General features: G+C 38.9%; 1 protein-coding gene across 3 annotated transcripts in view; it reads left to right on the plus strand.

Moving 5' to 3' along the window:
* Positions 1 to 4576: 4576 nt before the first annotated feature.
* Positions 4577 to 27494, plus strand: part of C4BPA (complement component 4 binding protein alpha) — a 30350-nt gene continuing 7432 nt past the window's right edge. Inside the window, exons 1-9 of one of the 3 annotated variants that reach the window (XM_080824575.1) lie at positions 4577 to 4775; positions 11334 to 11558; positions 12944 to 13109; positions 14077 to 14259; positions 15094 to 15193; positions 20694 to 20779; positions 20948 to 21142; positions 22664 to 22846; positions 23530 to 23730. In XM_080824575.1, the coding sequence (XP_080680701.1) occupies positions 12950 to 13109; positions 14077 to 14259; positions 15094 to 15193; positions 20694 to 20779; positions 20948 to 21142; positions 22664 to 22846; positions 23530 to 23730 (1108 nt within the window). In that variant the 5' untranslated portion in view covers positions 4577 to 4775; positions 11334 to 11558; positions 12944 to 12949. Of the gene's footprint in view, positions 4776 to 11333; positions 11559 to 12932; positions 13110 to 14076; positions 14260 to 15093; positions 15194 to 20693; positions 20780 to 20947; positions 21143 to 22663; positions 22847 to 23529; positions 23731 to 27494 lie in introns of all 3 variants that reach the window. The other 2 variants (XM_080824577.1, XM_080824576.1) reach the window with 2 other exon arrangements.

A 27494-nucleotide genomic window follows, 5' to 3' on the forward strand; every position in this document is an offset into this window, starting at 1 on the left:
CTAGCGTTGGACTTTTCTCTCATTAGACTGAAACTCAACTTCATAGAAATCAGCTATAGTTGCATAAACCACCGTGTGTGTGTGTGTGTGTGTGTGTGTGTGTGTGTGTGTGTGTGTGTTTCTCAGAATGTGGCAACACCAAGTGTGGCCTTAGTCTGTTTAAGACCAGAATTAGCACATCAATGGGGAGTGGAGGGTCTAATTTCCTGTCTGTAAGGAGAATGGGAAGCTCAGATCTCAACTAAGGGTATGCCCCATATTTTAATGAGAAATGAATGGTGAGGCAAAACATAACCTCAAATTAACCAAGACCTATGAAGCAAAAATTAACCTCCCATTTTGAGAAAATAGGTTCACAACAGTTACATCCTTGAAATGACCTGTTGAGACAAAAATAGAATTAGGACTTAAACTCTCTTTGAGTTTCCCCTTTATCTTGTTTATGAAACCCAAATTTCTAAATCTTCCGCAGTAATATTGCTTACCACCTCTGGATGAAAATTATTTCTGCCTGGTAAATTTGAGATGGTGAAATATAAGTGAATATATTTTCTTTCTGTCTTTTTAGAGGGCAGAAGAAGCCAGAATCCTGAGGTAGGATAGGTTTTTCCTATCATGATGTCATACAGAGATGATATGACAAACTTCTATCTCTCGCTCTGACCACTACCAAAAGACATAGGAAATCTGGATGAAATACAAACAAAATATAAAAGAGAGCTTGAAATAATGGAATGTCCCTAGAAGAAATTATGAAGGAGAATGGAAATAGGAATAAGAAACTCTCAAGTAACCCACATTCTATTAGTAGACACAAGACAGGTATACAGACATCATTAATTCAGAGCGGTTAGAACAAAATAAACAACTTTCACAGAACAATGAGCTAGGGGAGTTCAGCTTCAAGGAGGAGGCCATCTGTTTGGAAAAGGAGGAGGCAGGAAAATCATTAAGAAGAGTCACAGTTCTTGGACTTTTAAAAGTGAGTAGGATTGAAAGACAAAGATTAGAGAAGAGGATGTTGCAAGTGGAAAGATTTGAGAAATGTAGTAAGAGCATCATAAAGAGCCATAAGCTTTTGAACCAAGTAAATCCACTCCTCAGCTTCATCTAATTTGAGCAAAATGATTTCTAATTTGAAGCCATTCATTCTATTATTGTATATATTGTCCATACTGGGGAGACCTTGTGAACATTTGAAATGTCCAATCTTAGGAATGTTTTTAGTAAATTATGGCCCATTAAATGTAATACAACCTCTTATTGTAATTATCAACAGAAAATCTCAAAAATATAATCCTAAGTACAAGTAGAATACAGAATAATAAAAACTTACGATCGCATTTCTATAAAACCTTTCTTCTTGTAGAGGAGGATGAGGCAGTAACAGGCACAGAGGAAAACAGGTACCTTAGGATGGTGAAACTCCAGGTGTTTATTCTCTTAAAGTTTTTAAAAATTTTTTTTAAGATTTTACTTATTTATTTGAGAGAGAGAGAGAAAGAGAGCATATGAGCAGGGGCAGAGGAGAGGGAGAAGTCGACTCCCCTGCCGAGCAGGGAACCTGATGTGGGGCTCGATCCCAGAGCCCTGGGATCATGACCTGAATGGAAGGCAGTTGCTTAACCAACTGAGCCACCCAGTTTCCCCAAGTCTTTAATGTTTTAAATTGAGTTTTTAATAGTAAGTTTTAAAAAATGTGTTGTGCAGAGAGGCAGGAAAGATGGAACCTACTTAGGGAATGGCAGGTGGCCTGGTTTGGCCTGGATAAAGCATGGGAAGTGACAAGAGAGAAGCCTGGACAGACACGTTAAAGCCGGTTGGTGGAGCCTTTTAAAGGGCATATTAGAGAATTTAAACTTTATTTGGTAAACAGTGAGTGGAGATCAAGAAAAGAAGTGAAAAGGACAGAACACAGATTTTGCTCACAACAGTGTGTAGTATGGGTAGAAGTAGGAAAGAATAGGGAGAAAGAAACCATACAAGAGCTATTGCAGTAGTCCATGTAGGAGACAATGATGACTGGAATTGGATGATGGCAGCAGAAACAGAGAAAGAGAGTGAATATCAGACACAAGAGACTTGGGAAAATCAAATAAAAACAATTTATCAGCTCATTGAACATTGGAGGATGAGGGAGAGGAAGGGTTTAAAGGTGAGTTTGAAATTCCATTCCTGGAAGCCTGGATTATTGTAGGGGTCAGAAGGTGAAGCTTCTGGGCAGAAAACAAGAAGTTCCCCTTTGGATGTGTGGCATGTAATGTACTTGTAGGATGTCTGATGGGCAACAAAAAAAAAACGTTAAGTCTGCATTTCGGAGAGTAATCAGAGATAAAGAGGTGGTTATGGAGCAGTTTTCTTATAAGGAATAGTTAAAGCCATGAGAGTGGTTACGATAATTTTAAAGATAATGAAGAGAAAAATTTTTGAAAAGAAGAATCTGGGACATATCTATAGGAAGGGATGAGAAAGAGTAAGAAGAGATAAGAACAACTAAGAAAGAGCATTTCATGAAAGAGGGGAATCAGAGAAGTTGAGCGTAATGGAAGCCAGAGAGGAGTTTCGGAGAGGAGATTATCAGCAGTGTTTGGGGCTGCTGAGAAATCACGTGATGAGTTCAAGAAATCTTGGATTTGGAGATAAGGACTAGCCTGAAAGAGGTGTGTCCCTAAGGAGGAAGAAGCCAGACTGGAAAGCCATGATGGGAGCGGCTGGGAGGGTTTAATGAGAAAGAGTAGGCAGGAAACCTAAGAAGTTAAACATCTTATAACAGAACAAAAATGGAATTTGAGGTTTTGGCAAGGTTTGGGGAACACTTCAGGATGAAAGATGCATTGAAAATAAGAAAACAAACAGATCTCTTCTGAAAGCAAGAGTGACTAGAAGAGGGGTGCCCTGGTGGTTCAATCAGTTACTGCCACTTCCCGAGGGTGCAGGAGAGAAGAAAGAGGCACCAACAAGTCCGCTATAAGACAAAGGGAGCAGAGGTCGACAGTAGAGAAGACTGTCGCCCAAACAACTCCTTAGTCTCATATTTATTGGAAAGTAGATAACAACCAACAAAGAAGCCGAACTAGGTTACACACTGACCATGAGTCTTGTAGATACGTGAGAAGAAAGGCCAAATATGTCTGGTCACATAGTACATAACTTAGAGTTGAACAAGCCCATTCAAACGGATGGTTTGATTAACTGCAGGTGATCTCTGGAGAAGGGGAGTTGACAGAGAAATGAAGCGGGCAGCGTTCCACCCGGAGCGGGCCAGACGTTCCCAGCTGCTCAGCTTCAAGGACCCATATCATCCTCCCCCCCAGAGGCCTGTTGTTAGTACATGTTTTTCTTAAGGCTATATTTAATCATGCTCGGTGACCAGCATAATTTCTCATGGGTTATATTTTAAGCAGTACGTTGTTCTGAGGGATGGTTACAAGTTAAGGGTCTGCTTTGGGCTCAGGTCATGATCCCAGGGTTCTGCTCAGCGGGGTGTCTACTTCTCCTTCTCCCACTGCCCCTCCTCCCACTCATGCACGTGCTCTCTCTCTCGCTCTCTCTCTCAAACAAATAAAATCTTAAAAAAAAAAAAAGAGTGGCTAAGAGAGAAAATGTGAGGTGGATAGAAGCTGCTGTAGAATGATTGTTTAGTGGGAGTAGGAGGCAAGGTCACTTGCTGAGAAGAAGCCCATTTGGTGACCTAGAGAGAAAAATTTGCAACAGTCACTTTGGAAAGTAAAGAAAAGCCCTCCAATAGATGGGGAAATGGTATTTTGAAGACAAAACTTTAAAGGTGGTATTTCCTTCAACTTAGCTCTCAAGACTTGGCACAATTCAGAATCCTCCTCTACATTCATTCTTGTCAAATTGGCAAATCAGTCTCACCTTTTGATTTGGCTCATGTTTTCTTTACCTCTTATAGCCTTCTCATTTTCATCTACTTATTTTTCCACTTCTCATTCAAAGGAAATGAAATCCCAATTCTCTGTCAAAGCCTCTGTGGTGTTTCAACGCCACTCTTTTCTGAGACGTTTATGAGACTTTTGGTGTTTATGACAGAACAAGTGAAATTTTCATGAAAAACTGCCCTTTAATAGCTATGTCCCATCAGTTAACATGTATTGAGTATGGATTATGTTCCAGGCAACTGGGCCCATAGCAGGAAGTCAGTAAACTTGTTAAATTCCTCACCACTGTACTGTCTTGGGGTGAAATGAAGACCAGCACAGGGAAAGTCACCAGTCAGGGAGCCCCAGGAAGGCCTGCTGGACCTAACATCCTAGAAAGTAAGTCAAGGTGGGCCTAGTCTCAACCCTACAGTATCCAAGTTTTCTAGGCTAGGTGGATTGCATCGTATAGGTCTGTTTTGAATTTAGGAAAAGAAAAAACGAATTCTGGCATCAAATTCATACTACCATTCCACTTAGGGGAAATGGTTGGCAGAGGAGAGAAAAAACGATTGCAACATGTTATCAGGAAGCAGGGTTAGTGCCCAGGAAGGGGATTAGGTAAATATCAGTGCTTTATTTCCATTGTTAATCATTCACTGGGCCAATAAAAAGTTTCTGCCCATCCATTAGAACTTAGCCATCTGTGACCAGCCAGCCACATGGCTGGAATTCAGGGACTTCTTGGTGGTGCAAGCTAGCTCCAGGGTACTCTGGGAAACTCTCATCTGGGGAAGAACTGAAACTATTACAGATCCAGACAGTTTTTTTTCCCCTTGAAAAACGACCCAAGGGACCACGATTGAGTCTTCTATTTCTTCCTCAGCTACCTGCCAGGTCAGTGGATTATTTGGGGTGCCTTGGGGGAAAAGGCTGGTGGTTTGGCCCTTTAAGGAGGACAAGAGAGACAAAACCTTGGGGGTATTTTCAGCAGAAATCTTTTCAGGAGTCCTGCATTAGGGTGTTGTATAATTTGAAAAGTATTTTTAGTCCTTCTAAGCCTCAATTTTTTTGTTAGTATATGTGCTGCCGAAGCGAGCACTAAGCCTCAATTTTTTTGTTATAAATGGGGTAATAATAATGCATACAAATAAACTGAAGCAGAAAGGAAGTAGAAGGTCACTCTTGTTATTGCATCTAAAAGTCGGGTGTGTTGGCTCAATGATTCCTTACCGTCTCTCTGCACAGGGGAGTTGAGGCAGGAGGTAAATCAGAGTGTCCAAAGAGGTTCGCAGAGGACCTGGTTTTTATAGTCTGCATTCTAAAAATTGATACAGGGCCCTTTGGAGATTTTATTAACCCCTCCCCATCTTCTCCACCATCCACAGCAAAGATCTTTTGATTTGATAATAAGACGGACGTTGGTCAGCCTCCAGTTACTTTCTGAAGCAGAAGCCTTGACTGTTCTCACCTCCTTTTTCTTCCCCACTTTTCTGAATCTGACGACATTGATTACCCTTCCTTCTGGAAATTTCCTTCTTCCTTGGTGGGGCAGGACACAGTACTATTCTTGTTCTTATTTCAACTCCTCAGCCACTCGTAGCTGAGTCCTGTTCTATCCCTCAAATAGAGTAGTACAGAGAGAATGACAGAGCATCCAGAATGAGCAGAAGCATCAGGGAAGGTTTGAATTAAGTGTAGTGATACCCTTGGATAGAATATGAGTACGCAAGGAAGACGCTGATAGATACAGAGATTTTAGGAAGGAGGTGCAAGTGTGGAAGCAAGTTCTTTCTGGAATCTGAAAGCAATGCGATTGAGTGTGTAGCTGCAAGAAAGGAGTTGAGACTGGAGAAGAATATTACCCTTTCAAGAGGCATGCAAGCAGAGTTTAGACAAAATAAATACATGGTCTTAAAAAGTAATCTCTAATGGAAGGAGAAATTTGGGGGCTGAGAATTCTCCCAGCACCTCTCAAATTGTACTGCACTGTGCATGCCAACAGTATTTATCTTCAGAGACCCGTCATGTTGACTATAGCTCTTGAATTGGTCTCACCTCTATAGGAATTTAAAAGGTGGTGATGTCATTGAAATATGAGGGTATTTACTAGAGAAGTCTTAGTTTTTTAGTGGGCAGTTAATAGCATTCTAGATTGTATAGGGAATGGAAAGATGATCTAAGTTTACTGTCATCATTTGAGAGATGAGAACCTGAGACCCAAGGAGCTCACATGGCTTCTTCAAGATCATAGAATTGGACTGTAGTGAATGGGGCTCAAATTTGGGTCTTCTTAACCCACAAGCCCTAGCCTCCATCCCCATCCTCAGTAGTCTGCCGAATCCTGTGCACGTTCTGCTGGAGGACCACAAGGAGTAGTGATGGTGAACTCCAGATGCTCCTCAGGTCTCACTGAGCCACCACATAGCCTGAGAACTAGGGAGGGAAGTGGGATCACTGCATCATTTATCTCATCTACATTAATGAAGCACTTCACAGACATTATCCCACTTGGTCCTCAGGAAGGCAGTCAGTCATTCGCACTCTGAAGATAAAACTACATTGAGTTTTACTTATTTCACATTTATTGGGTAACTGTTACACACCAGTTACAGTATCAGGTCAGCACTAGGAAGTTGAATAAACATCTTCTTTGTCTTCAAGGGCTCACAGTCTGTTTTAGGAGGCAAATGTGAGCAGAAACAATACCATTACAATTAAGGCCTCAGCAAAATACTAGGGGAGCTTAGAAGAGGCTGATATTTCTCAGTGGAGTTGGACAATTCTTCATTAAGGAGGTGATATTTGATCTGGACAGTGAATCAAGAGAAGGTTGGAGGTAAAAGCAGTCACAAGGGATATTATATGCAAATTCTTGCAAGTGTTTAAAAAAAATCCAGAATGGGGTGCCTGGATGGCTCGGTTGGCTAAGTGTCTGCTTTCAGCTCAGGTCATGATTCCTGGGTCTTGGGCTCACTGCTCTACAGGGAGTCTGCTTATCCCTCTTCCTCAGACCCTCCCCACCACTCTTGTGTGCTCTCTCTCTCTCTCTCTCTCTCTCCTTGTCAAATAAATAAATCTAAAAAAAAAAAAAAAATCCAGGATGTATTTTGAAAACCTCCATGAAGTTGAGCTACAGTGTTTTAAGTGAGTAGAAGCAGAGAGAAGGTTGGGAGAGGTAAGGAAATCTAGTAAATTTGGAACCATTGGAATTTTTAAGTAAATTGCTTTTTAGGAATATGACAGTGTCATATTAGAAGCTGGCTTATGGATGTATAAAGGCATTTTAGTGCTCCAGGGTGGGTGAAGGGAATGATGAGAACATAAACCCAGACTATGGAAGTGAGATGGAGGAGAGAGTGACAGATTCCAGTGTTGCTGTGGCAATGTGACAGGACTCAGAGGCTGAATATGGGAGGGGGCAAGAGAGAGGAGGCTAGGATGACTAAAGTTTCTAGTCTGGAAGGCTGGATAGAGATGATTACCTGAGCTGAGACAGAAAACATAGAGGTTAAGGGTGTTGGAGCGAAGATAGTGGGTTTCATTTGGGATATGCTGGATTCAAGGTGCGTGGGAGATACAAAGGAAGCAGTTGGAAAACTGATCTGAACTTTGGGAACTATACCTTAAACTTGAAAAAAAAAAAGGATTTTTGCTTAAATAAGAAATCTAACGATCGGTTGCCAGGGGCTTGAGGGTAGGGGAAATAGGGAGAGCTTGGTAAAAGTATATAAATTTTTATCTGTAAGATGAAGAAGTTCCAAGGATCTAATGTGGAACATGGTGACTATATTGGTAACACTGTACTGTATAATTAAAATTTGCTAAGAGAGTAAATAAGTGTTCTCACCAAGAAGAAAAGGATAAATATGTGAGCTAATGATGTGTTCATCAACAAGATGGGTGGTGGGGAGGGAGCAGTCCTTTCACAAACAGTACCTATGTAAATCACCATGATATACACTTTAAATATCTTACAATTCAGTTACTTACACCTCAATAAAGCTGACATTAAAAAAAGAAAAAGAGAGTGCCTGGGTGGCTCTGTTGGTTAAACGACTGCCTTCAGCTCAGGTCATGATCCCGGGATCCTGGGATCGAGTTTTGCATCAGGCTCCCTCCTCAGTGGGGAGCCTGCTTCTCCCTCTCCCTCTGCCCCTACCCCTGTTTGTACTCTCCCTCTCACTTGTTCTCTGTCAAATAAATAAAAAAATAAAATCTTAAAAAAAAAAAAAGAACAAAAAAGAAATCTAACAGGGGTGGCTCAGTCCGTTAAGCATCCAACTCCTGATTTCTGCTCAGGTCATGATCTCACTGCCATGGGATTGAGCCCTGAGTCGAATCTGCTTGAGTTTCTCTTTCTCCCTCTCCTTCTGCCCCATAAATAAGTAAATAAATAAATAAATAAATAAAGTATTTTTAAAAAGCGAGAGAAATCCAACAGAGTGAAAAGTTTGAGTTTCCTTTCAGGATTACAAATGAAAAGTATAGAATTCATTTATGGATTTGTAAGGAAAACTCACAGGTATTTATCACACTCAAAATTAGAAATGTAATTTTTGTATTATCCTGGGCAAAAAATAATTTGTGAAGATAACCAATTACAATTATAGATTTTTCCAGAGTTAAAGGTTTTGTTCAAGTGGCAGAGCAATGATCTCTAAAGTCCAGAAACAACATTTGCAAGGTCACCTTTAGGGTTCAGATACCTGCCTTTGTGCAGCTATAGGGGAAGACAAAATAGTTTCTCCTTATTTTGCTGATATTTCTTTCCCTGACTTTTAGAAATATTCACAGTTTTAAGGCTCAGCACTGGAATTCCACTTGTTAGTGACCAGAGCAAGGAGGTCGGCTTAAAGACTCACAATTTATGTATGGGACTGAATAGGGCAGACTAAGATTTTTATTAGCAACTGAGTTTATGAAATGTGTAAGTTTTTATACACTTTATAAGAAGACAGTTTTGCCAAAGGTCTGTAAGTGATTAATGGGTAAAGGTCAAAGTCATGGGAGTAGGTAAGTTCCTCTCTGGAAGACAGGGAAAACGAGGGGAAGAAGAATGCCCAGGGCAGGCCTTTGTGTGCATGAGAGTCTCTGTTCTGGGTGTGGCACTGGGTCTCACCATCACCAAAGTCCGCAGTGAAGACCCAACCAATGGTTTCTGGCCCAAGTCCAGTGGGTGTTCCTCTGCCCTGGGTTTTAATTGAAGTACCCTGGTGTTGCAGCCAAATGTCATTGTAATTATACATCACCATTTTAATTTTATTTTTATTTATGAGAGAAAAAGAGGGAAAGCAGGGGAAGGAGCAGAGGGAGAGGGATAAGCAGACTCTTCACTAAGTACAGAGCCCAGCTTGGGGCTTGATCCCAGGCCCCTGAGATCTTGACCTGAGCCAAAAATCAAGAGTCAGACATTTCTGTCCCCATCATTATTATGTTGATGTTTTGACTCCAGGAATTCTGGTCTTGTCAAGGTCACATGCCAACTCCAATCCCATTCCTCTTTTCTCTGACATTTCTCTCCAATGTTTTCTATGTGCCGCTGTGCACCAAGCCAAGCTACCTCTCAGAAATTCTGAGACACATGTATAGTTATCATTCCTTCTTTATAAAACAGGAAATTGAAGCTTAGAGGAGTGGAGTACCCTGCCCTGGGGACACACAGTTCCCATCTGAGGGAGACAGGATTTAATCCACATAGCCTGGATCTGACTTCAGAGCCCATGCTCCCGGGTCTGGCAATATACTGTCCTCCTGTGCTCCCTAGCACTGTGTCTGCGGCCCCAGAGTAAAGTTGAGTGATATGAATTCCTCAGCCCCGTGTAGGGTCTGTATATATGGTGACCTTTATGTCCTGTCCTAACCTGCGGAAGGAGGAGACTATGTTTTATTCATTCCTTCCCTCCTCCCTGTCCTCTGTTGAATGGTTGAGGATATGATGACTTCAGGTTAAGGATGGGGAAGAGCCTAGAGTAAAATCAGTAGGCTCTGTTCTCCTTAAGAACTTTAAAATCAGTGAAAATCTGACCTTGACAAAACAAAGCCTCTAAGAGTAGATATGGATGTAGAGCAGTATTATTCCTCTTTAAAACATTTTATCACTAGATGCTTTTGAATGTAACGTCAACAAACATTTCTTGAGTGCTTTAACTGTGTGAGGCGCAGTACCAGGTACCAGGTACCAGGTACCTGGTGGGGCAGAGGCAAATAAGAACCCACATCTGACTTCGAGGACCTTGAGGTCTAGTGTTGAAGACAGAGGTTAAATGTCAGTTATAAGCCACAGCTGAATCAAAGTTAGAAACATCGAGCTGTAATTAGAATATGAAGACTGGCCTGGAGACAAGGAGGGAACATTGGAGAAAGGACTGGTAGAACAAGTAGGAATCAAAGAGGGAAGAAGGATAAGAGGGCAAGTGATAATGGGCAGGGGTGCATTATAGGAAAATGTTTGGGACCATCAGGGCTCCAGATTGTTCAGGTCAACCAAAGCATGGGGTCAACCAAGCACCAAATGACGGAAAAACTCCTTGCTAGAAGCCAGTGAGGGAATGCCAATTCCTAAAGGATCAGTTTGCTGAAATCAATTTGCTAGTTTGTGGTCAATTACTAAATGGTCAAATTACTAAACAATGTTTTAAATATTCATTTTGAATATACTCAATGATTGTAAATGTCTTCTTTTTGAACACAGCTAATGAATATGTTCTTTGTAGCAGTATTTTAAGTATTTCTATTCAATTTCTTAAAAAGTCAAGATTTAATCTTATGGCTCTGTTTTTATATATATACTCGGGAATATTTTCTGGAGTATATCCAATGTACATATTTTTATTGTGAACATAATAACTGCAACAATTCATATGCGGAATTTCCACTTTGTACTATACTATCAGTCTCCTGAGTTTTTGTAGTCAAATTCTATTTTGCCAATATATTGGTATTTTTATTTTACTTTATTTCATTTTTTAAAAATTAAAAACAATTTCCAGCTTATTTTTAAAAATTTTTTAAATATGTATTGATTTTTTAGCCTTTTTCTTCAATTTCACTGAAATTCAACCAATGCTACGAACTCATCAAAAATTAAAGAAACTCATTTCCATAGTTTTTACAGGTCATAACAGTTTTCACTGGAAGGGAGAAATTTATCGTATTTTGCAAATTTCATGGATGATTTAGTGGACTGGTTTTCATGATGTGGAACTAACTTACTCCCACTAGTCTCCTGTCTCATCCCGATTGTCTGGGCAAGAGAAGAGCCTAGAGATCTGGAGTGGAGGGAGGGGCAAACAAAAAAGAAAGTGGGTGGGTAAGGGCCCCAGTGCTGGTCTCCTTCACGCATCTTTAGACCACCTCAGTGTATTCAGTACAAATTCTGTAAACATACTTTAGTAAGCCAATATATTTGGTAAGTGGATAATCTTGTTGAATTTATTTTATTTTTTTTGGCAGAATTGTCCTAGTGGCCCTGTCTGGAACTCAGGGGCCAAGATGTCTGTCAGGTGGAATGGCCCACAACTGATGACGGGTGGAAGAATGGCTTCATCAGAACTGAGTTTTGGAAAGATAGGATCAAATGAGTCATTACTCAGTTAGGAAGTTAGGCCTCTCCACATAGTGTGAAGGGTCATTATAAACTTGTCTCTTTCTGTAACGTGGGACAGAAACATCTTTGAGGTAAATATTGAGGGCACTACCAGATATGTGCGTAGTATGAATTAAGAACACCTGGGGCATATAGAATCATCTGGATCTAACAGATATCAGAATAAAAGATAAAACTCAGTATTTCTTTGGAGTTAACTTCATATATTCCTTTGAGGACAAGGATTATTTCTAATGTAAATTTAAGATTTAAGATATATTGTTTTCCCCAAAGGGAACAGGAGCGGTGGTGAAGAGAAAAGTGTCCTTCATGATTTTGCTTTAAAAAAGTCTTCAAATAGTCTGATCAAATATGAAAGTATAATTTGTCACATATATTTTTCTTTTTCTTTATATAGCTATATGTATATCTATACATACAGATATACATATCTCTCCATAAACTATTCGTTTAAAATTGCAAATTGCTTCATGCTTTATTGCCTCCGTTGACAATTGTCATGAGGAACTCTCAATACGACACAGATCTGACTCCTTTTCTCTATTTCATCATTTTCCTGCCTTTTGGTATAATTCTGTCTTACATTTGTTCCCTCTTCTCCAACTCCTCTGCCATTTCCATGGTCAGACCATTTCTGTGGCTCACCTGGCCAACGGCAGTAGTTTTCTTCTTCAACCTTCCTGTTTCTTCTTTTTGTTTACTTCGGTCTCTCATGTACACACCTGCCACAGTGATTTTTTTTTTTTAAGATTTTATCGATTTAATTGATAGACAGAGGTCGCAAGCAGGCAGAGAGGCAGGCAGAGAGAGAGAGAGGGGGAAGAAGGCTCCTGACTGAGCAGAGAGCCCAATGCGGGCTCGATCCCAGGACTCTGAGATCATGACCTGAGCCGAAAGCAGAGGCTTAACCCACTGAGCCACCCAGGCGCCCCCACAGTGGTCTTTTAAAAGCACAAGCACTGGGTGTTCTATGCAACTAATGAATCCTTGAACACTACTTCAAAAACTAATGATGTACTACTATATGTTGGCTAACTGGACATAATGATAATAACAATAATTATATATATATATATATATATATATATAAATAGAAATTAAAGCACAATAATGAACCGCTCCTTAGCTTTAAAGTAAAAAAAGGGGAAACAAAATCCAAAATGAAAAACAGTGGTTCTTTATTCCCTAAAGAGCATCGTCTATAAATTCCTAAACTTGACCCTTATATCCCATTTGGACACTTCTATAAGCTGTCCCTTCTTAACAACCCCTTTCCCATCTCTCCTCTGAATGGAGGCTAACACTCTCTGTGTCATGTTTTAACATTTGTGTGCATGTGCTTTCTTCTACTGTAGGTCATAATTTCCTTGAAGATGTGGACCCCATAGTACTTACCATAGTGCTTTATGATGACTAGGAATTTAATGACTGCTTATTAAATTGAGGTCTTTTGCAGAAAAAAATGTGGGAGAATCACCAGGGCATGCACCCCAGAGCTCTAAATGGGATCCTTCATAGAAAAGAGAAAGTGGCAGCCCAGCCCTTCTTTAGGCTGTGGAGAGCCTCTGACCCAACTCTGTTCCAAATGATCTTGGTCGCTGCTCTAATGGTTCCTGTTCTTGGTGAGTACTAGAGAAGTAAGTTCAGATTGGCGACAGACATTCAAGATCATCCACCCATTCTCTCTTAATGCCAACAGATGATTCAACTTTTAGCAGAAAGCCACTTTCAGCAATAAGAGTTGATTTGATCAGGAATTTGGAATTTGGAATTAAAGGGGATTTGGAATTATTTGGGATTTAGGGGGAATTGGTTTTATACATAGAAGAGACAGTTTTCTACCCACCTCCCCCTAGCATTTCTTCTCCAGGAATTTTCCAAAACAGTTTGTCTCCCAACCATGACTTGAAACAAGTTGGTGTGATCTATCAGCCCAACTGAACAATTTTCACTGCCTCTGAATCTATCCAGAATAGAGAGGAGAAATAAGTAAAGACTTTTCCTAGGGCTCCTGAAAGGTAAATTATTGGTCCCCTATTTAATTCTTGCAAGGAAAGCAGGATTAATATCTTTATGTTTCAAGGACTCCATGCCTCTTCCTTTGCATCATTCAAAATCCACCATGTACAAAAGATGCAAATTAAGAATGTGGTTCTTACCCACCTCTCAGCCACCTGGTTTTCCTTCCCTGAGACAAGCAATCTTATATAATGGTATTATTCATGAAAGACTATGTTTCTGTTGAGGAAATTTGTAGGAATTGTTGGCTTTGCTCAGATATCCCTGAGTCAGCAGATACGAGGACTCTGAAAGAGGGATGAAATCACATCTACCACCCTTTAGATAAATTATCTCATAAACACTAGAGAAGGGATGAAAAATTTCTGCCTTTTATCATTATCATTAATCAGCAAATGTGTATTACTGACCACTCACTAGATTCGTTGAACTATGGGGACAATAAGAGTTATTTTTTCTTGATTAGAAGAGAAAAGAATGGTCCTTTATCTAAAAATCATACTACTGAAACATTAAGATGCTGTGTTTTGAGCTCTAACTTCTGGCGCTCTTTGTCATTTTGGTGTCCAGGAGGTTGTGATCCCCCACCAAATTTATACTTTGCTTCTCCAACAACTGTGGTAAATGAGACATACTTCAAAAGTGGAACTATCCTGAGGTACACCTGCCGTCCTGGCTTTGGCAGGGTTAATTATCTAAGCCCGACTATTACCTGTCAGCATAACAAATGGGACTACAACGAATTCTGTGTCAGTAAGTATGAACATTTATTTTTCTTATTTACGCTTTTCACTTCTTTACAAAGATGTCTCAGGAATTAAATTTTCTCAGTGCAAATGAGAATCTTTGGTCACCAAGAAACCATCCAGTTGTCAAGTCACTGATTTCAATGTACCTATGTGTGCTACTTTTAGAAAAGCATAAATAAAGAAACAAATAAAACAGAAATTATGAACTGCCCTGTTGCGGTGAAAAAGAAGCTTATCCTTTACACTGTAATTCACTTAACACTTCTTTCCAAAGTGAACTACAAATTCAATTTTAATGTTTTGAAAACAAGACCCATTCTTTACAAAGCTATAAAAAGTTCGGTGGCCAGAGAGAGGTAATGTGGTTTCCAAAGAAACCTCAACCAAAGTATCCACTGTGTTTGGAAGAAGGTTCTGTGATTCACTTATAGTGGAGAGTAAATTCTGTAATGTTCTTACAATAGTGAGGGTATCTACACTTTCTGTTGTCCCTTTGGTGACCAACGACATGCATTTTTAAGTGGCTGACATACAAAGTATGTGCCACAGATCCAGAATGGAGCACAGCTCCCTGATCAATAACTACCCATAGACTCCATTACCATAGTGATTTAACTGAGTGTTTTCCTCTAAGGGTGAAATGTACCAGAAAAATGTGAGATCAAACTTTGTATTCATTTATCCTCCAAAGTAAAAATTTAGTGAGTCAGGATCAGAAATAAATTTGGATCTCAACCTCAGGATCTTTCTGGAAGCATAGGTCAAAGCTAATCAATCTTCTAAAGCCTTATCTCTGAGTATTTGGAATCACTCATTATCATTTTAATTTTTCTGTCAGAGAAACGATGCAGACACCCAGGAGAGTTAGAAAATGGGAAAGTGATAGCTGAGACAGAGCTCGTCTTTGGATCACACTTAAAATTCGTTTGTTCAGAAGGGTGAGTGTGAAGCAATGTATAAACAGTTGTTTTAAATTAATTTTTAATAAATAGCTGATATATTTCAAAAGTAAAAATGATGTAAAACCATATACACTGAGAATTTTCACTTCTACCCTCTTGCCATCCACCCCATTTCTTTCGTGTCCTTAAAACCAGGGATCCACATTAATGGTTTTCTTATGTATCTTTCTAGTGTTTACTTTTATAAACACAAGCTAAAAATTAGTATATATTTTTATTTTACACCTTTCCAATAACAAATGTAGCTTTGAGTCTTGCTTTATTTTTACTCATCAATATATACAGAATATAATTCCACATTTGTGCATAGAAGTTCCTCAGTGATTTGTCTTCACAGGGTCACAGAATATAATTGTGTCATGTATCATGGATTAACAGTCTCTTGATGGATCCATAGGTATTTCTAATGTTTTGCTATTCTGAAGAGTGCTTTGATCAACCACTTTGTACATATATAATTTCATACAGATGCAATTATATCTGTAGGTTGAATTTCCAGAGTGGGATTTCTGGGTCAGAGTATACATATTTGAAAATTTGAAAGATACTGCCTAATTGCTCTCCTTTGAGGTTATAATGTTTTGCAGAGTATGTGAATGTCTGTCTCTTCATAGACTTCCCAACTGTGTTGTCAATCTTTTGAAAATGTGAAATTTTTGAAAATTTTCCAAATTAAGACGTAAAAATGAAATCTTACTGTAGTTTCAATGTATATTTCTCTTATCATGAGTGAGATTGAGCATATTTTTATGTGTTCAAGAGATATTTGTATTAATTTGTGAACTATTTGGCATATCCTTTGCCTGTTTTTAAGAATTAATTTCTTGAAATTTCTAATCTTAATTTCTAGGATAGATACCTACACACATGAACATACACATACACACACACACGATATATACACATGAACCTATGCATACTAGAATATAGATCTTGTTTCTTTTTTTAATTTATTAATTTTTTATTTTTTTATAAACATATAATGTATTTTTAGCCCCAGGGGTACAGGTCTGTGAATCGCCAGGTTTACACACTTCACAGCACTCACCATAGCACATACCCTCCCCAATGTCCATAACCCCACCACCATCTCCCGACACCCCTCCCCCGAGCAACCCTCAGTTTGTTTTGTGGGATTGTCTCTTATGGTTTGTCTCCCTCCTGAGCCTATCTTGTTTCATTTATTCTTTTCCTACCAGCCAACCCCCCCACGTTGCATCTCCCCTTCCTCATATCAGGGAGATCATATGATGGTTGTCTTTCCCTGACTGACTTACTTTGCTAAGCATAATATCCTCTAGTTCCATCCACGTCATCACAAATGGCAAGATTTCATTTCTTTTGATGGCTGTATAGTATTCCATTGTATGTATATACCACATCTTCTTTACCCATTCATCTGTTGATGGACATCTAGGTTCTTTCCATAGTTTGGCTATTGTGGACATTGCTGTTATAAACATTCAGGTACACGTGCCCCTTCGGATCACTACATTTATATCTTTAGGGTAAATACCCAGTAGTGCAATTGCTGGGTCATAGGGTAGCTCTATTTTCAACTTTTTGAGGAACCTCCATGCTGTTTTCCAGAGTGGCTGCACCAGCTTGCATTCCCACCAACAGTGTAGGAGGGTTCCCCTTTCTCCGCATCCTTGCCAGCATCTGTCATTTCCTGACTTGTTAATTTTAGCCATTCTGACTGGTGTGAGGTGGTATCTCATTGTGGTTTTGATCTGTATTTTCCTGATGCCGACTGATGTGGAGCATTTTTTCATGTGTCTGTTGGCCATCTGGATGTCTTCTTTGCAGAAATGTCTGTTCATGTCCTCTGCCCATTTCTTGATTGGATTATTTATTCTTGGGTGTTGAGTTTGCTAAGTTCTTTATAGATTTTGGATACTATCCCTTTATCTGATATGTCGTTTGCAAATATCTTCTCCCATTCTGTCTGTTGTTTTTTGGTTTTGTTGACTGTTTCCTTTGCTGTGCAAAAGCTTTTGGTCTTGATGAAATCCCAATAGTTCATTTTTGCCCTTGCTTCCCTTGCCTATGGCAATGTTCCTAGGAAGAAGTTGCTGTGGCTGAGGCGGAAGAGGTTGCTGCCTGTGTTCTCCTCAAGGATTTTGGTGGATTCCTTTCTTACATTGAGGCCCTTCATCCGTTTTGAGTCTATTTTCGTGTGTGGTGTAAGGAAATGGTCTAATTTCATTTTTTTGCACATGGCTGTCCAATTTTCGCAACACTATTTGTTGAAGAGACTGTCTTTTTTCCATTGGACATTCTTTCCTGCTTTGTCGAAGATTAGTTGACCGTAGAGTTGAGGGTCTATTTCTGGGCGCTCTATTCTGTTCCATTGATCTATGTGTCTGTTTTTGTGCCAGTACCATACTGTCTTGATGATGACAGCTTTGTAATAGAGCTTGAAGTCCGGAATTGTGATGCCACCAACTTTGGCTTTCTTTCCCAACATTCCTCTGGCTATTCGAGGTCTTTTCTGGTTCCATATATATTTTAGGATTATTTGTTCCATTTCTTTGAAAAAAATGGATGGGATTTTGATAGAGATTGCATTAAATGTAGAGATTGCTTTAGGTAGCATAGACATTTTCACAATATTTGTTCTTCCAATCCAGGAGCATGGAACATTTTTCCATTTCTTTGTGTCTTCCTCAATTTCTTTCATGAGTACTTTATAGTTTTCTGAGTATAGATTCTTTCCTCTTTGGTTAGGTTTATTTCTAGGTATCTTATGGTTTTGGGTGCGATTGTAAATGGGATTGACTCCTTAATTTCTCTTTCTTCTGTCTTGTTGTTGGTGTAAAAAAAATGCAACTGAATTCTGTGTATTGATATTATATCCTGACACTTTGCTGAATTCCTGTACAAGTTCTAGCAGTTTTGGAGTGGGGTCTTTTGGGTTTTCCACATAAAGTATCATATCATCTGCAAAGAGTGATAGTTTGACTTCTTTTTTGCTAGATCTTGTTTCTGATAGGAGTTGCAACTTTCCCTCCAAGTATATTATTTTTCTTTTGACTTGGCTATTGATTCACTTTTTTTCTTCTTAAGGAAAAATTGTTTTCATGCTTCATATTTATCAAATTCTCTTTTTAAAATGGCTTCTGGATTTTAGGTTTTCTTTTTTTTATTTTTTTTTTTAAGATTTTATTTATTTATTTGACAGACGGAGATCACAAGTAGGCAGAGAAGCAGGCAGAGAGAGAGGAGGAAGCAGGCAGAGAGAGAGGGGGAAGCAGGCTCCCTGCCGAGCAGAGAGCCCGACACGGGGCTCCATCCCAGGACCCTGGGATCATGACCTGAGCCAAAGGCAGAGGCTTTAACCCACTGAGCCACCCAGGCGCCCCTGGATTTTAGGTTTTCATTTAAAAGCCCTTCTCTAATACAAAATTTTAAACTATTTGCCTAGATTTCTTCTGCTACTTTTATGTTTTCATATTTTTTGGTGCTGAAAGCTTTGATCCATTTGGAGACAATATACAATACACAGTGCAAGATATATATTCTAGCCTATATTTTCCCATATGACTTTCCTGTTATTCCAAAAGTCCTTTAGTTTGCTGATTTGAGAGTGCTTTTTAACACTGTATTAAATTCTCATATATATCTTGTATGTATCTGCATATGTTTCTACTTAATGCCATTGTTTTGCCTACATAGTCATGTACACATTTCACAGTGATGTACTACCAAGGCTTTATAATATATTTCAATAGCCTGTATGAGTAGTCCTGCCCTATTGGTTTTTTTTTATTTTTTCTTGACAATACTTGTTTATTTTTCTATATAAAGTTTAAATTTAGGCATATTTAAAAATCAGTACTGGATTAGTGTTCAACTTAACTTTTGAAGAAACTTTCCCCAAAACTTTTCCTTTACCCTCTTAGGGTCTCTGACTGAGTTTGAGAATTAAGTTGACATATGACTAGCAGGAGAAGAGCATACATATTTTAGTTTTAGACGTCCATGGGGTCTTTCACAGGAAAATGAAGACCCAAAAAGTGGTTAAGCCTCAGTGTTTATATACTAGGTTGAAGAAAAAGTAGCAACTGTGGGAAAGCAACCTATGGAAGTAACCTACGGAAGGTTGCAGGTAGATAAGGGTCATTTTGACAAGGTCTGTCTGTACAGATTTCTCCTGGCTTCACCTCCCCATCTCTCATGGTAAGTTTGTTCTTTTCCTCCTGTCATGGGGAAAGCATCTTTCACATAAGAGTTTTATCTCCTGCTTTCAGGAAAAAAAGGAGAGTTCAGAGAGCATTCCTTTGTCTATTTCAAGTGCTTTAACTCAAAATAATCTTTGGTAATTTTACTCTTAGTTGTTTTGATACAGTCCATTTACTTCACCATTTTGTTGCTATGTGATGCTTTTTTTAAATGTAGCTTAAGTGGACACCTGGGTGGCTCAGTGGGTTAAGCCTCTGCCTTCAGCTCAGGTCACGATCTTGGGGTCCTGCGATCAAAACCAGCCTGGGGCTCTCTGCTCAGCAGGGAGCCTGCTTCTTCCTATCTCTCTGTCTGCCTCTCTGCCTATCAAATAAATAAATAAAATCTGTAAATAAAATCAAATAAAGCAAAATGTAGATTAAGTATTATTTCTGCAATACTTATTTGAAATACATTTTAAAATAGCTATTTTGTTCTGTTTTGTGTTCCTTCTTCAGGTTCCCCAACTAAGTATGTGTTGATTCCTCTTTGCTTGTCCCCTGTGTTTAACATTTTCCCCCAGTACTGTTGTTTCCTTTTGTTTGATTTTCGCACATGTAATCCTCATTATTTCCTTACTGTGTATGACTCGTGAAATGTGAAGTGAGAAGATTCAGAAGGGAAGTGCTGTTGGAATGCTGAAAGTGTTCCTACTGGAGTAACCGGAAACCATATTTTTCCCTTGGTTTCCTGGGTAGCTTAGAAAACGTATTTTCAAGAAATTCCAAAATAAGTAAATGCTTAATTATCACTGTCTTTTATCTTATTAAAAGATTCATTTTTCTTTGAGTTAGTATTAAATAAGTCCCAGGGGCTCTAGTTTGCCAAAGGTAACATTTCCATTAGTGTTCAACCACAGTGTACATTTATTCCTTGATGATAGTACCATTTTAAGACATACTAACAATGCTTTTTCTTTCCATTACTATCGTACACTGAGGGGAGTAAGACAAACTGAAGGAAGCTTAGAACTGTCAAGAGCCATAAAAAATGGGGATTGTGAATGGGGGAGTTAGTGGTATATTGGAGAGGGTAAGCACCCAGAAGTCAGAAGGGGGTTGCATGTCAGAGGGCCTGAGAGTTTGGGGTGTGTCTAGAGACTGAAGTTTTACTCATTGGGAAGTGTTATTTGGAAAACATTATTTCTTCATTTTTACAATTGAGTAACCAGTTTATTTGTTCAAGTCCCTTTATCCAACTTAATTTAAGGTAAGAAGAATTTCATTAAACTCTTTTATCCTATCTCATTCAGATATATTTTAATTGGCAAAACCACTAGTTATTGTGAGATCCAAGATAAAGGAGTTGGTTGGAGTGATCCTCTCCCACATTGTATAAGTAAGTAAAGACTTCTTCTGGCTTGACTGCAAAGCTAAACCATGTTAGAAAATAAAACTCTTGTGCATCTTCGCTGCTTCTCATACTCTCCATTAGAATTTGTATCATGAATGCTAGATTTGCAAAGGTACGTTCCCTGATGATTTCTTCTTCTTCACTCCACCCCAGTTGCTAAATGTAAGCCTCCTCCGGACATCAGCAATGGGAAGCACAATGGTGCAGATGAAGATTTCTACACATATGGCTCTTCTGTCACCTACAGATGTGACCCCAACTTCTCAATGATAGGCAAAGCCTCCATATCTTGCACAGTGGAAAATAAGACAGTAGGTGTCTGGAGCCCAAGTCCTCCTACTTGTAAAAGTAAGTCACAGTGATGAATTTTGGCCTGAATGGTTTGTTTAAAAGAAAAAGGTAGGTGACTTTGCTGGGGGAAAGGGAATGCTTCCGAGACTAAACATTGCAACAATGCAGTCATTTATCTGCTCCACTGGTATTTATGTTTGATGTACCAGCGCGCCGTAAAAAATAGCAACCAAGATCTCATTGGGCTCTGCAAAGTAAAAGTTGATTTTCATTCCTACCGAGTCGGCTCCATGTCCAGGGGACTCTTTAGGCTGGCTATAATCTAGAGGCAAATTCAGCAACAAGTCTAGCAATCCAGGTTGCTTTGCTCTTGTGATACTTCTGCATCAAAATGTGCTTTCAAAATCTCTTCAGTAGGTGAAGAGAGAAAAGTAAATTATGCCCTGGCTTTTTAAAAGAGCTTTGGCCCAAAGTGACCACATATCAGTTTACAGCCTTTTGTCCCAAACTAGTAATGTGTAGACTCTATCTTAAGGGAACTGAGGAATATTGTGTTTTGTTTGTTTAGGGAGAGGAAGTGGAAATATTGGTTAGCATTTACAACGTTCACCGCAAGTGCCTACAGGACAAAGCAAATGAACAAAAAAATCAGATCTACTGAGTATTGTTACTTGGCTAATCTGAGGCTCCTTCCTTTGTGACTAAGTGTCTACATAGTATCATTTAATATTCTCACTCACCACAGAACACAGTCAAATCAGGGGGTGATAAAGCGTGATCCAGCAAGCAATTCAAAATGTCAGGAGTCCAGACAGCAAGAGGTGGAAGTAGCAGAGTTTGAGGACAGAAATTTAGCAGAGCCAGATTACGAAGGGCCTCATGCATCCCTCTAAGAAGTTTGGAGTGGAGGTGAAAGGGAAACTTCGAAAGGCTTTAACCAGGGAAATAAATATGTTGCATTTCAGAGAGACAAGTCGGGCCACAGAAGAGACAACAAAAGAAGGGGGACAAAACTTAACCTATAGGCACCTGTTGTAACCATCCAGCCATGTGGTGAAGGTGGCTTCAGCCATAGCCATGAATCATCAAGGTGGCAGGACTGACATGGGGGCAAGACGACTGACTGCTGTGGGGATGCGGTGCCCAGGGCAGTTTGTTCTTTGTTTGTGAGAGCACAGATCTCTGATGCCTGACTGCCTCTTCCTCATGACCACCATATCATCACCACTGGCCACCGACCCACACTGAAATCATGCAGAAAACTAGGCCACTGTAAGGGAAGGATTATGAGGTCTTTAGGGATGTGTTTCTTTTGGGTTATAGATGGCTGGTTTTTCTTGAGTAAGCTGGGGTTATTCGCAATCATATCATAACAGAACTGAAAGGATGAGACCTCGTTTTACTGAGGCTTGTAAAAGTTGCAATTATATTCACTTTAAAATGTTTTCCTTGTATCTACTGGATGTATACTGTATTAGGCTTTTGTGTCATAGTTGAATCTGCATTAGCAATAGTAAGTGAGATCCTTATTGCCATTTGTCTTTTGTGACCCACTTGTCATTTCTTGTGATTCTTTAGAAATCTTCTGTGTTAAGCCAACTGTTAAAAATGGAAGAGTGATCTCTGGATTTAGTACCATCTATACTTATAAAAACTCCATGGTATTTGACTGTGAGAGAGGTTTTATTCTCAAAGGAAGCAGTTTAATCCATTGCGGAGAAAATGGTGACTGGGATCCTCCTCCTCCCGTCTGTGAGCTCAGTAAGTATGGACCACGTAAGAAGTTCAATGTTTGGCATCTAAATTACCCAGAAATGTTGATGGAGGTATATTTGTATGCCTAAACCCACTAGAACCAGAGTAAACGTTTAAATTTAGATCAATATTTGTCTTTATTTTTTCTAATTGTTGGGAAAAAGAAAGATTACAGTACGCTGGGTAAGGTCTTACATAATCACAAAAGGTTGCCATATACATATGCGCAGGTTGTGGACACTTCAACCCTAAAGGGAGACATTAACATTGTAGACATTGTGGATTAGTGTATTTATTTCAACAATTTTCTCACAGTAGGAAACTTGTTTTGTTCTAACAAAATCATTACATTATGATAATTGATTGAAAGATTCATAGTAAAGTGTCCTGGGGGGTTGGGAGGGTCAGAAATGCCTTTTTCCAATTTCCACAAAAAAATTATATAAACTAACCATGATTCTGACACTCTGAAACTATAAACTCACGTAGATCATGAAAACTTCTGCTAATAGTAATAATGATAACTTGGTGCTAGTTTGTTTTCTGACATGGCTGATGCCTCAGCCGTGGCAAGACAGTCCCTGGCTGAATGAACGTGCGGGATCCTCTGATAGGACAGGATTGTTGATGATCACCGTTGCATCTCTAGTAGCAGTGACTTTCCCCGCTTGTTCTTCTTTTATGAACAGATAGTTGTACTGACTTACCAGACATCCAAAATGCCTCCTGGGAAAGATATAACAACCACGTGCCAACAAAAGAGCGAATGTATAATATTGGAACTGTGTTGAGGTACACGTGCTCTGCCGGCTATAAACCTGCTTCGGATGGGCCTACAACTGTGACTTGTCAGAGGAATTTGACTTGGACCCCACACATAGGATGTAAGGGTGAGTCTCTGCTTTTTAAGTCTTTTTGTAGGTTAGATGCCCACCATGTGCTAGGCTTTCTTTTCTTTTTTCTTAAAATGAATGCAATTTTATCTTTCAAGATGCATTTAGGATTATAATAATTCAACAGAGGAGTGAAGTATTATTGTCAGAAGGGATCATGAAAGTCTTGGAGGAGCTGAGAAACTGTAACTATAACTTTCCTTATCCCATTTCAAAATCAAACGAGACATGGACATGGAGGGGAAGCGGAAGTGAAGCATTGAGCAGACTGAGCATTAGCTTCACCACTGGTGAAGTAACATGGAGAATAGGGCTCAACATTTACCAGAGTCAGACCTCCATCACAGCCCTTTCCTCCTCAGTGTCAACTTTGGGGTGCTTAGTAGAAGGAAAGTCTGTGAGACAGTCATTAAGTCAGCCAGCTGCAAAGTGGCTTGTGTCTCTATGTGTTTGCGCCGAGGGGCTGTGGGCTGCAGGAGCTGGGTCTTGTGACTTGCCCCTAGAAGACAGACTCTGACCCCGACCCCTGACCCAGTACTCTGGCCCCTCAGAGGGGAAAAAAAAGAACTTTTTGCCATCTCAAGATGTCTTTTCTCTTTGAGAGAACGTGAGGAGCTGAGAGACAGGTGGATGCAATTTTATGGGTTTCAATGGAATTGACAACAGAGGGAGACAATGCTTCCTTCCGCACATCAGAATCTTGCCATTTTAGAGGTGAAGACACAGAGGCCCAGGATATAGGGAACTTTATTCTACAGGTTGGAATTTGAAAAATGTGTAAAATGAACAAGTAATGAAAAATGATAGTTTAGATCAACTCACTGAAGATCATTTCACATTAGGACTTTAAGTTTAATTTTACTTATTTAGTCTCATTTGGGGGCAATAAAATGAAAAGTTTTAACAAAATTACTGAATTAAAATATATTTAACAATGATTGCCACCACTTAAGTAACAAAGTATTAGTAAATACAAGATTTTCATAAAAACAAACACATGGATCAATGGAACAGAATAGAGACCCCAGATATGGACCCTCAACTCTATGGTCAACTAATCCCCAAAAAAGCAGGAAAAGATATCCAGTGGAAAAAGACAGTCTCTTCAATAAATGGTGCTGGGAAAATTGGACAGCTATATACAGAAGAATGAAACTCGACCATTCTCTTACACCATACACAAAGATAAACTCAAAATGGATGAAAGATATCAATGTGAGACAGAAATACATCAAAATCCTAGAGAGGAACATAAGCACTAACCTCTTCAACATCAGCCACAGCAATTTCTTTCAAGACACGTCTCCAGAAGCAAGGGAAATAAAAGCAAAAATGAAATTTGGGGGACTTCATCAAGATAAAAAGCTTCTGAACAGCAAAGGAAACAGTGAACAAAACAAAGAGGCAACCCACTGAATGGGAGAAGATAATTGCAAATGACACTACAGACAAAGGGCTGATACCCAAGATCTGTGAAGAACTCCTCAAACTCAACACCCAAAAAACAATTAATCAAGTCAAAAAATGGGCAGAAGACATGAACAGACACTTCTCCGAAGAAGACATACAAATGGCTAACAGACACATGAAAAAGTGTTCATCATCATTAGCCATCAGGGAAACTCAAATCAAAACTACAATGAGATACCACCTTACACCAGTTAGAATGGCAAAAATTGACAAGGCAAGAAACAAAACATGTCAGAGAAGTTGTGGAGAAAGGGGAACCCTCTTACACTATTGGTGGGAATGCAAGTTGGTGTAGTCACTTTGGAAAACAGTGTAGAGGTTCTTCAAAAAATTAAAAATAGAGCTACCCTATGACTCAGCAATTGCACTACTGGGTATTTACCCCAAAGATATAGACATAGTGAAAAGAAGGGCCATCTGCACCCCAATGTTCATAGCAACAATGTCCACAATAACCAAACTGTGGAAAGAGCCAAGATGCCCTTCAACAGATGAATTGATAAATAAGATGTGGTCCATATACACAGTGGAATATTACTCAGCCATCAGAAAGGATGAATACCCAACTTTTGTATCAACATGGATGGGACTGGAGGAGATTATGCTAAGTGAAATAAGTCAAGCAGAGAATGTCAATTATCATATAGTTTCACTTATTTGTGGAATATAAGAAACAGCCTGAAGGACTTCAGGAGAAGGAAGGGGAAAATGAAGGGGAGGAAATCAGAGTGGGAGAGGAACCATGAGAGACAGTGGACTCTGAGAAACAAACTGAGGGTTTTAGAGGGGAAGGCGATGGGAGGTTGGCTGAGCCTGGTGATGGGTATTAAGGAGGGCATGGATTACGTAAACAATGAATCATGGAACACTATGTCAAAAACTAATGACGAACATTAGTGTGGTGACTAACATAACATTAGTATGGTGACTAACATAATATAAAAACTTTAAAAATATAAAAAAAGGAAACTTGATTTTCATGTAATAAAAAAAAACCAACACACATAAAAATAAATAAACACCTTTGAGGATTCTCCTTTCAAGTGTCTGTTAGCTACCTGTATGTTTTCTTTAGAAAAAAGTCTATTCAAGTACTCTGATCTTTAATCAGATTATTCAATTTTTCAATTTTTCAGTGTTGAGTTTGATAAGTTCTTTATATATTTTGGATATTCACTCCTTACAGATATCTCCTCCCATTCAGTAGGTTGCCTTTTTGTTTTGTTGATGGTTTTCTTCACTATGCAAAAGTGTTTTAGTTTGGTGTAATCCTAATAGTTTATTTTTGCTTTTGCTTCCCTTGCCTGAGGAAACAGATCCATAAAAATGTTGCTGATTTTAATGTCCAAAAGATTACTGCCTATGTTTTCTTTTAGGAGTTTTATGGTTTTGGGTCTTACATGTAGGTTTTTAGTCCATTTTGAGTTTCTTTTTGTGTATGGTGTAAGAAAGTGGTCCAGTTTCATTCTTTTGCACATAGCTGTCTAGTTTTCCCAACACCATTTATTGAAAAGACTGTGTTTTCCCCATTGTATATTCTTGCTTCCTTTGTCATAGATTACTTGACTATATGAGCATGGCTTTATTTTTGGGCTCACTGTTCTGTTCTATTGAGCTATGTATCTATTTTTGTGCTAGTACCATACCGTTTTAATTACTATAGCTTTGTAGTACTTCTTAAAATCCAGGACTGTGATACTTTCAGCTTTGTTCTTTCTAAGGATTTTTTTGTGTGTGTGTGTGATTAGAGGTCTTTGTGGTTCCATATAAATTTTAGGATTATTTATTCTAGTTCTGTGAAAAAATGCTTTTGGTATTTTGATAGGGATTGCATTAAATGTGTAGATTATTTTGGGTACTATAGACATTTTAATAATGGTAATTCTTCCAATCTATTAGCATTGTATATCTCTCCTTTTTTTTTTTTTTTGGTGTCATCTTCAATTTCTTTCATCAATATCTTACAGTTTTCAAAGTAGAGGTCTTTCACTTCCTTGGTTAAATTTATTCCTAAGTATTTTATTCTTCTTGATACAATTGTAAATTGGGTTCTTTTCTTAATTTCTTTTTCTGCTACCTCATTGTTAGTATATAAAAACACAATAGATTTTTATATGTTAATTTTATGCCTTGCAGCAGTTATGAATTTATTAGTCCTAATGATTTTTTGGTAGAGTTTTAGGGTTTTCTATATATAGTATCATGTCATCTGCAAATAGTGACAGTTTTACTTTTCTTACCAGTTTGAATCCTTTTTATTTCTTTTTCTTGTCTGATTGCTACAGCTAGGA

This window comes from Martes martes (genome assembly GCF_963455335.1).
Source record: "Martes martes genome assembly, chromosome: 15".
Classification (NCBI taxonomy): domain Eukaryota; kingdom Metazoa; phylum Chordata; class Mammalia; order Carnivora; family Mustelidae; genus Martes; species Martes martes.